At 43.1% G+C, this 10,097-nt stretch overlaps 1 protein-coding gene across 1 annotated transcript in view; it reads left to right on the top strand.

Moving 5' to 3' along the window:
• Nucleotides 1–10,097, top strand: part of itga10 (integrin, alpha 10) — a 64,725-nt gene that overhangs the window by 51,244 nt on the left and 3,384 nt on the right. Inside the window, exons 10-26 of the mRNA XM_008280706.1 lie at nucleotides 1,376–1,449; nucleotides 1,525–1,669; nucleotides 3,588–3,736; nucleotides 3,844–3,987; nucleotides 4,337–4,543; nucleotides 4,623–4,753; nucleotides 4,900–5,066; nucleotides 5,145–5,287; nucleotides 6,393–6,503; nucleotides 7,336–7,421; nucleotides 7,511–7,652; nucleotides 7,727–7,819; nucleotides 7,907–7,983; nucleotides 8,900–8,989; nucleotides 9,084–9,168; nucleotides 9,249–9,362; nucleotides 9,447–9,554. Coding sequence (XP_008278928.1) covers nucleotides 1,376–1,449; nucleotides 1,525–1,669; nucleotides 3,588–3,736; nucleotides 3,844–3,987; nucleotides 4,337–4,543; nucleotides 4,623–4,753; nucleotides 4,900–5,066; nucleotides 5,145–5,287; nucleotides 6,393–6,503; nucleotides 7,336–7,421; nucleotides 7,511–7,652; nucleotides 7,727–7,819; nucleotides 7,907–7,983; nucleotides 8,900–8,989; nucleotides 9,084–9,168; nucleotides 9,249–9,362; nucleotides 9,447–9,554 — 2,066 coding nt within the window. The remainder of the gene's footprint in view (nucleotides 1–1,375; nucleotides 1,450–1,524; nucleotides 1,670–3,587; nucleotides 3,737–3,843; nucleotides 3,988–4,336; nucleotides 4,544–4,622; nucleotides 4,754–4,899; nucleotides 5,067–5,144; nucleotides 5,288–6,392; nucleotides 6,504–7,335; nucleotides 7,422–7,510; nucleotides 7,653–7,726; nucleotides 7,820–7,906; nucleotides 7,984–8,899; nucleotides 8,990–9,083; nucleotides 9,169–9,248; nucleotides 9,363–9,446; nucleotides 9,555–10,097) is intronic.

The raw sequence follows: 10,097 nt of genomic DNA, 5'->3' as shown, positions 1-10,097 counted from the left end.
CAGCAGCTGCAGTCTTTCTTTAAGCTGAGGATGGATTTCATTCGGGCAGCTGGAAGTCACACCAACTGACCACAGAGTTAATTTGTTTGTCAGATTTCAGAGCTGAGTCAAAGATGACACCGAGATTCCTGGCAGGGACTTGAAAGTTTGCCGTCAGCGGCCGTAAGTGGCTGGTTTTACTGGTTTTGCTGGTTTCACTGAGGAAACCAAAACCAGTCACTGCTGTTGAGCTGTCATTCAGCTGGAAACAGCTTTTTTTCGCCAAACGGGGCTTCCAACAGTGTCAATCACACTCCCGCTCGCAGAAAATATGTATTTATCTGCAATGTTTGGTGCTTCATCTTCATCAGGGAAACAGTTTGTCAAGATAGAAAGCTGCTTAAACGAAGCTTCGCTCAATTAAAAGACTATTTCCAGTAACAAACAGAAGCTTTAGGGCCAAACAAGCTGCGTTATTGTGATTCTTTGTTTGTGTAAATCGGACAGAAGCTGCAGTGAAAACACTTTCTCCAAAAGAACTGGAGCTTGGATGTGGATCGGATTAGTCGAGGTTTGGCTTTACAAGCAGAGGAATCGACTAAAAATGATAGATCCTGACGTGTCCAGTGTTTCCTCAAAGATCATCAGCTTTAACCATCAGATGCTTAAAGTTAAAGAGTTTAAATTAACTATATTTCAGTTTTTCCAGTTATATTGTTGGATTAATGAAGAAAATGTGATGAATCTGGTTGACGATTTAGCTTAATTAGGCATCTAGAAAGCTAACACAAAGAGAGAAGAAAATGAAGGAGGATGCTAAACTTTTTTTCTTCTTTAAACTGTTTGTGAACATGTGACGTGTGGTTCAGGTTCACATTATTCCACACACATCGTTTAGATAACTTGTATAATTATGGAGGTTTTCACAACAAAAAAGGTTTTCATTGGTGTATAATATCTGTAATCAGTCAAAATACGGTTTTAATTAGGCTAGAAAATGTGGTAATTATGGAAAATTACAGTATTTTTTTATTAAGAAAAGGGTTGGTTGCTGTAATTTTACAGTATTTTTGGGGGACATCAGCTGCTAAAACATTTCTTTCCAGTGCAGAATTGGTACAGCTAGAGATGAGTCATTTTCTAGAGATAAACAGTCAAAGAAATTTAAAATAAAATATCCAGAAGGGAGGTTGCAGCTTCAACACCTGCAGGAACGTCAAAGGAAGGCTGCTGAAAAGTGATGCCACCCTGAAACATGTTGGGGAAACTGGAAAGGAAAGGGACGAGGAGAGGAAACATGACCACCTTGGGGAGGAAAAAGGAAGGAAAAGGGAAGGGAGGGGATGTGCAGGGAAACACCAGGAGGCTGATTTCTGACCCGTTCTCCACCTTCTAGGTACGCTGGGCTACAACCAGAGCTCCTTCCACATGGAGATGTCTCAGATCGGCTTCTCCACGCACAAGCTGGACGTAAGTCCCACCTCACGTGTCTCCTCATCACCCAGTCGGGTGTGTTTCGTGGCTCACTCTCGATCTGCTCCTCAGGACGGGATTCTGTTCGGGATGGTCGGCGCCTACGACTGGGACGGCGGCGTCCTGAAGGAGGGCACCAACGGGCGCATCATGCCGCCCAGAGAGGCCTTCGAGAGCGAGTTCCCGCTGGAGCTCAAGAATCACGCAGCGTATTTAGGTGCCACAACACCGAACACGATGCTGAATATGTCGGATTTAAAGCCTGAACCTTGAAACTGGAGCATTTATTGAACCTTCTGATGAAAAAAGGCGTTTGAATTTGCACAAGTTTTACTGCATGAATTACGATCTATGCTGGATTATCTGTGCAGTGAATGTGTCTGCTTGTATACTTCAGGTTTGTGAAGAAGAAAACTGATGATGTAGAGGTCTTAGAAACCTACAGGGTTAAATATCATTGTCGTGTTTTGGTGAAAAGAAGCATCAATAAGACAACGAAACCCTGAAGCAAAAGTGCCCTAAAAAAAAAGCACTGTAGGGATTAAATATATGTTCACCTTCAATAAATCTAATTCACTGTTTTGCTGGTTAAACAGGAGAAAACTGCAGGAACCTTCCAGCTTTTCTCTGTTTTGTCCGACCAAACACGAGCTCACGCTGCAGAAACTATCAGCAGGTTTTGGCATCATAAAGATAAAAGAAGTTCAAAAGCTGATGTTTTTTCTCTCCAATCTTGGACACGCATTCACCGTAAGACCGGAAAACAATCTCAGTTTACACGATCTCACGGGGAAACCCATCAGAGTCTGTTTTATTACCAAGTTTTCTCACTGACGAGCAGAAAAACTGACGGAAACATGAAAGTAGTGAGTCAAATGAGCAGTAAGTCTACCATGTTTGGTGTTATTGGATCGACCCTTCAGTTCAGGAGGCTTCAGACTGCACCTGTAAGCCACCAAATAACCTGGATCAACATCAATTCAGACTAGATTTCTCCTTAATTGGAGTAAATCTGCCCAAAACTCCCTTCATCTGACACCAAAATATTAAGAGTCTTTCCCTATTTGTGAAAATGAGGCACGAAAACATTGGTGTAGCGTTCACAAATCACAAAATTAAGCTCGAACGACAACTAAACAAGCATGAATTTGGTGCTTTACAGTATATAAAGTTGGTTTTCTTTCACGTCTGCGGAGATTCTTAGGCGTCGAGGTCATAATCATTCTAAAAACTTCTCTAGAAGGTAACTTATTGGTTCAAGAACCGCTCATGTTCTTTTCTAGCATTCAGCGAAACCAGGCAAAGTGTCCCAGAGTGGCTCCAGGCTGAGAGCTTGGCAGTTCCTCTATCTGTCGTATTGAACGGGGTAATTGGGGGTTTGGACGGTGAAGTCAGACTCCAGTTCTGGACGGATTTACCCCCATTCCAGCCTCCTGACGGCTGGATTAGAATGCACTGGGATCTCGGCCTGAACCGATCAGAATATCTGGTGACGTTTGCAGATCCAGTCTGAAACTTCCTGGAGTTGTTGCAGAGTTCTTATTGAACATGTTTGATGTTTATGAGGTTTTAGCTTGTTAGCTACCGATGCTAAAACTGTAAAAACTGGTAAAGCCTCGCCTCCAGGTGTTGATCGCATATCCCAAACATCTTCTAATCAGGCTTTAGTTTCTTTACTTCCTGCAAAATAATGATGTTTTCAGACCGTCTCCGTTTGGTTTCCATCTGCTTCCCCATGAGATCATGTAAGTCGTTGCTCTGATGCTTCTGCCAACGTAAACTCGGTGCATAATGCAGTTATGTTCACATCTTATAGTGTTTTGCGTCTCCTTTCGATGCAACTTGGTTTTCCTTCCCTCCAGTCCAGTGCACCAGCAGGAGCGTGCACAGAACACGTTGGAGTATTGTGTTGAGTTGCCAGTTTGTTTTGCATTTACAGAACCAGGGTTTTATTTGATTGTTTTTGCAGGATGAGGAGATGTTTGATGAAGTGTATTTCATATTCGTCTGCATGATCCAGAGTCAAAAACGTACCAGATCTGATGAAAACATTCACCAACAGCCGTCTAGCTCTTTACTGAAGGCCATAGTTTGAAGTTTCAGTGTTGGTTTGTGTGTTTTTTGTGTGTTTGCAGGTTACACGGTGTCGTCCGTGGTGGTCGGTGACTGGAGGAGGCTGTACGTCGCCGGAGCTCCTCGGTTCAAACACAAAGGCAAAGTCATCCTGTTCCAGCTCAGCGACGACGGCGACGTCGACATCGTGCAGGCCCTCAATGGAGAACAGGTTCGAGTCATTCATCTGCGCTCCAGCAGGAAGCTCATGTTTGCAGATATTGAAGCAGGGTCTCCACCTGCTGGCCGTGAGCTGAAACGACATGTTTCTGTCTGCAGATTGGTTCCTACTACGGCAGCGAGGTCTGCGGGTTGGACGTCGACCAGGACGGCATCACTGACGTCCTGCTGGTCGCTGCTCCGATGTACCTTGGATCAGGAAACAAGGAGGCCGGAAGGGTTTACATCTACACCGTCAGCGGGGTGAGACGGCAGCATCACCACTTCATATGAGAATAATCACTTCTACCTGGACTTGCTTGGATTCCTTGCAGATGTTTGACCTCTCATCCAAGAGGCTTCATCAGATCTGACTGACTAGTTGGGAGTTCCAGATACTCCAGGTGTTAGTGGCTCCTTAAGGATATCTGGAACCCCTAACCAGTCAGTCAGATCTGATGAAGCCTCTTGGATGAGAGGGGGAACATCCTCAAGAAAGTTGCTACGATTAATCTACGAGAACAACCATGACCTAGATGACTGAGAATCTTCACAGACAGTCGTTTCTAACACTGCTACACCTGTTTATTTCCGTTATCTTTCTGTCTTCCAGGAGGATGTGTTTGTCTCTAATGGGACGCTGAAGTCGGAGGAGAAGTCCCAGGACGCCCGGTTCGGCTACGCTCTGGCAGCAGCTCCAGACCTGAACCACGATGGATTCACCGACCTTCTAGTTGGAGCTCCGCTGGAGGACGACCACCGAGGAGCCGTCTACGTCTACCACGGCAACGGCATCTACGTGATCCACGACTATAAACAGGTGCGTCCAGTTTGTCTACAAGCTCAGTGGCGCATCTGATGATTCAGTCAAACTAATCTCTGGTTTCTCCATCTCACAGCGGATATCTGGGTCATCGATTTCCCCGTCGCTGCAGTACTTCGGCCGCAGTGTGAGCGCTCGCTTGGACCTGGATGGAGACGAGCTGATAGACTTGGCAGTGGGAGCTCAGGGCAGCGCTGTGATGCTCAGGTAGGTTGAAGGTAGATTTTGTTTTGTAGCCACAAGCGCTGGGAGACAATGAACACATTACATGTCCAGAAACGACAAATGATCCAAAACTGTGTCATCTCAAGTTCCAAGTTTTAACTCTGTTTTTAAATGACTGTCTCTTGCAGCTCTCGAAGCATCGTCCAGATCAACGTCAGCTTGTCCTTCCAGCCGCACTCCATCAACGTCATCCAGAAGACCTGCCAGAGAGGCGGCCGGGAGTCGTCCTGCCTGAACGCCACCGCCTGCTTCACCACCGTGTCCCGCTCGCCTGGACCTCACAGCAACAGCTTCGGTAGAAACCTTTACTTTCTCATTCACACAGCAGCTTCTTAATAAGCTTTCTAACCTTCTGTCCCGTCCACCTGCTCAGACCTGTGGGTGTCGGCCATGTTGGATGACAGGAAGTTGTCGGCGCGGGCGCTGTTCGACGACAGCTCCCACCGACAGACACAGCTGTCGGTCCGAGTCCACACGGGACGGACCATCTGCTACAAGCTGCCGTTCCACGTCTACGTGAGTGTTGGTGGAGTTAAACCGGGATCCACGAGGAGAGAAGTCCTCCGGTCTATAGGGACGATTTCTTCAGTAGAAAAGTAGTTCAGAACACTTTGAACTGCAACAGAACAGACGAGGTCACGAGGAAGAGATGAGTGTCTGTTAAACACGCAGCAAGTTGTATTTTTCCATCAGCACTAACTTACAAAGCGCCATGAGCTGCTGAACATCTGTAGCTGTGGATGATCCAGAATAACAAAGAAACTGTCTCTGGAAAGACATGCTGCAGTTTTTTAAATGTCAGATGCCTCAAATGTGATCTGATTATCTAAAAAAAAAACAACAGCATATAAATAGTGATGATTAAATATTTTTTAAGAGTTTAAAAATCAATTTGCTGTTATTTTGAAAAAGTAGTGATGTATACTTTGACTGTAAAAAACAAAAAAATCAAAAACAACATCAACAATGAAAACTTTTTTTAAATTTAAATGATATTTTATCCTCTTACAACATCTGACCTTAAAATGACACTATTTTAACAGTATTTTTATTTGCAAAAAAACAGGATTATTTTACAAATATTTGCTATTGTTTTGAAAGAGAAATATTTTATTTATTTTTTAAAACCGGCCAAAAACTGTAAAAATAAATAACTAAAAAATGTTTACATCAAAAATCTGCATTTTAGCAAATTTAATCTTTTATGGTGTGTGACTGTAAAAGTTCCTGTACTGTACCTTTCTTTTAAAACATATTTTTTTCCGACACACTGAGATTTTCACCGTATTTTACAGATTTTATTTGATTTTCAGTGTCGCATTAAGATTCTCACTTCCTTTTAGAGAAGAAGATATTATTCTATGAATTTAATTATTGGCTTGGAAAATTCTTGCCATTCAGAAAAATACACATATTTTTGTCCTGATCCACCTAAAGTGTCTGATGGAACTTAAAAGGAAATCAATACTGTAAAAAAATAAATAAATAAAAAAAACTCTTCACAACCTCTGCAGAGAAATCTATGTTAGGATGTCTGAAAATTAAAAAACAAAAACAGTTCTGGATTAGTTTGTTCCAGTGATTCTCACCTTTTCTTTGTTTGTTTCTGTCTTGGTTGCAGGACACAGCGGACTACATTCGTCCAATCAGCTTCTCACTGCGGTTCAAGATCAACGACACGGAGAGCGGTCCGGTTCTGGACGAAGGCTGGCCGACGACTGTCAAGAAATCTGTGAGTTTATATCGATTTTCTACAAGCATCATATCATCTTACATCAATCAACTATTACAACAACATCTGCTCGACCGTCTCTGATTTCCCTGAAAATTTCTATAGAATAAAATATATTTATAAAGATTTAGAAACGTTTTGATATTTTCTTTTGTTAAATTGCAGTTGGACCCATTTTTAGTATGTTTTTAATTTTTTTTTGCATTTTCTTAGTTGTATTTGGGAAAACTCCAGAACTCTGATCAGACTATCGATCAATATTTTAGTTTATGTGGCACAACTTATCAAACCTGCTCAATAAGTAATGAAAGTTCAACCTAAATAACTTTTGTTTGTTTTTTTTTGCGATCACGTATTTCATATTAAAGTATTCTATATGTTTAGTTTTGTATTATTGTGACCTGCAGCTACATATGGATCAGAAAATATCACAAGTTGACTTCTGCGTTACTCATTTTTTTGTTAATGTGAGCTGAAAATGGGACTTTTTAAGATGCCTTTTTTTTTCTTTCATTTTTCAAGAGTATTTGATCTACTTTTCTAATATTGCAGATTCTGCCTCAGTGAAATGATGAGAAATAACAGAGAGAATTTTAGGTTTTTATCTTTAGTAGTTCCTGAATTATTGTTGTTCAAAACAGAGTCAAATTTCAATGTGAGAAAAAAACCTGCTGAAAGTGGATCGACGGGCAGATTTTTATAAAACATTCAATACTATAAAATCCCACAGATGCCATTTTAAATATCCAGAGTTTATGATAAAAACGATGGTGAAGCAGAAGGCCTCTGATGGTTTAAGGTGTAATAACTGGTCAGCTGCTGCCTCCTCCAGATCCAGTTCTTCAAGGACTGCGGCGAGGACGACGTCTGCACGACGGACCTGGTGCTGCAGGCCCACATGGACATCTCAGGGACGAGGTACGTTCAGGGCTTTCCCACGCCGTCTCTTCTTCTTCCCACGTCCACTAAAAGCAGACGTGCGCTCAGCGGCTGTGTCTCCTGTACAGACAGAGGCCCTACGTGATCCGCAGCCCTCGTAGGCGTCTGGCGGTGGAGGTGCAGCTGGAGAACCGGCTGGAGAACGCCTACAACACCAGCCTGACGCTGCACTACTCGCGCAACCTGCACTTCTCCAGCCTGAGCATCAGGGTAACACACACTTCTAAAGCTAAACACACACAATTACCTCCACGCGCCGTCTAACTCGTGCTCTGTCGTCGTAGGAGGACGCCCACTTCAAGATCGAGTGCACCGCATTGGGCTCCAACAGCCACTCGTGTAACGTCAGCTACCCGGTGTTCCGCTCCCAGTCCAAGGTACGTCCACGGCTCTGCTCCCACTCGGCCCACTCGCGCTCCACTCCGTGAAACGTGTCACCAGGCGGCTCTCGTCTCTGTTTGCAGGTTAACTTCATGCTGGAGTTCGAGTTCAGCTGCACGTCTTTGCACAGTCGAGTGCAAATGAAGCTCAACGCTGCCAGGTAGCTGCACCATCCATCAGCACAGGCCAGGGTTGTGATCATTTGTGACCCGACACTAAGTTCTGTAAAAGATCCAGATTGAATTTGGAGAATTACATGTTTTCAGACCTACGATTTTGTATTTTCACCCTTGAAAAAATGAGAAACATCAATTTAAAGGCAGCACATGTGAATGTCAACTAATTGATTAGTTATTAAATGTTGGGAAATGTGTCACAAATATGACGGATGTCTTGTTCTGTCCAAAGATCTTCAGTTTATCATCATATAGGAGGACAGAAACCAGAAAATATGTAATTTTAAGAAGCTGTAATCACAGAATTTGGACTTTTATTCTCTTTATTTTTTATAAAATTACTGAAATCATCAATTAACTGCTGAAATTGTTGCACATTTGTTAGCTAAACTAACTTTATATTTTGCTTTTTTCTTAATTATTACATGCATTTAAGATAAAGTGAGCTAAGATAAACTGTTCTGATTGAAAGCATTACAGCAAAATTACAAGAATTTATGCAAAGTAAAGGCAAGTAACTTAAAAACTTATACCACAGCTGCAACAATAATCGTCTTTTGAATTAATCACCAACTGTTTTGATAATTGATTAATCGGTTTAAGTAATGAAAGCCTGATTTCTGTGATTGCAGCGTCTCAAATGTGAATATTTTCTGGTTTCTTTCCTCCTCTGTGACACTAAACTGAATATTTTTAGACAAAACGAGACATTTTTCTGACATTTCAGACCAAATAACGATCGATTAATCCAGAAAATAATCAACAAATTGATCATTCATGAAAACAATCCCTAGCCGTAGCCTTGTTATGCACATATTCTTTCTTTTACTAGAGTTTAAACTTTGCTTTTCCACAGCAAGACCCTAAAAATGTTTGTGTATTTGTGTGTTTGCGTTACAGTGACAGTGTGGAGCGAGAAGACACTTTGGGCGACAACAGCGTTCAGCTGCAGAGTTTTGTTCAGTACGAACCCGATCTGTTCGTCAGCAGGTGTGTTTCTGCTGCAGCAAGATATTTATCTGAAGAATGGTTTCTCTCTGCAGGTGTTTACATGTTGCTCCTTTTGCATTTTTTTTCCGCACAGCGACTCTAACTTGAACCGCTACGAGGTCCACCCGACTCGGACGGTGTCGGAGGCCATCGGACCAGAGTTCTACACACACCTCAGGGTAAAGACGGTGCACATGCTCAGTGTAGAAGTGAAGCTTGTCAGCAGACATATCAGCATAAAGTGTGTTTGCGTTTGCAGCTGCAGAACCTCGGCTGCTACTCTGTGAGTAATCTGGAGCTGCGGCTACATCTGCCCTCGGTGGCTGCAGGAGACCGAGTGTTCATGACGGTCACCGACGTCTCCTCGCACAACGTCAGTCCGGCCCCTGTGCAATTTTTATTTATTTATTAAACCTCGTTTTTAGATCATATCTGACATATTTGAATCGACCCGCAGGCCACGGGGGTGAACTGCAGCGTGCTGAGTGATGCCGCCCAGCTGAAGGCCAGACAGAGAGACGTTCGGCCTCTCCATCCCGAAGACATGATGCAGGATGACATACTGGTGAGGCCGCCGGCTGCTCGGCACCGCAGCTGCAGTGGCTATAAAAAGTGTTCGCCCCCTCTGAAGTTTTCTCCTTTTATTGCTCGTCAACACCGCGTCCTGGTCGGTATAATGTGGCTCTGTAAGGGAAAAACACTTTCATGTCAAAGTGGAAACAGATTTCTGCAAAGTCGTGTCAATTAATTAAATATACAAAACATAAAATAAGTGATTGCACAAGTACTCTCCCCCTTCAAGTCTGTATTTAGTGGATGCAGCCTTGGCAGCAGGTCTCACATCTAAACACTGGATTTTACCACATTATCCTTTATGAAACTACCAAAGCTCTGTCAGGCTCCACAGGGATCATAAGTGAACAGAGCTTTTCAAGTCCAGACACAAATCCTCAGTGGGATTGAGGTCTGGACTCTGACTGGGCCTCCAGAACTTCACCTTGTTGTCTTTCAACCATTTCTGTGGAGCTTTGGCTCATTGTCTTGATGGAAAACAAGTCTTCTCCAAGTCTCAGTTCTCCTGCAGACTGCATCAGGTTGTCCTCCAGGA

This window comes from Stegastes partitus, unplaced genomic scaffold (assembly GCF_000690725.1).
Source record: "Stegastes partitus isolate 25-593 unplaced genomic scaffold, Stegastes_partitus-1.0.2 Scaffold207, whole genome shotgun sequence".
NCBI classification, from domain to species: domain Eukaryota; kingdom Metazoa; phylum Chordata; class Actinopteri; family Pomacentridae; genus Stegastes; species Stegastes partitus.
The sequence above is the reverse complement of the archived record's forward strand: the minus strand, read 5'-3'. Positions and strand labels throughout refer to the sequence as shown.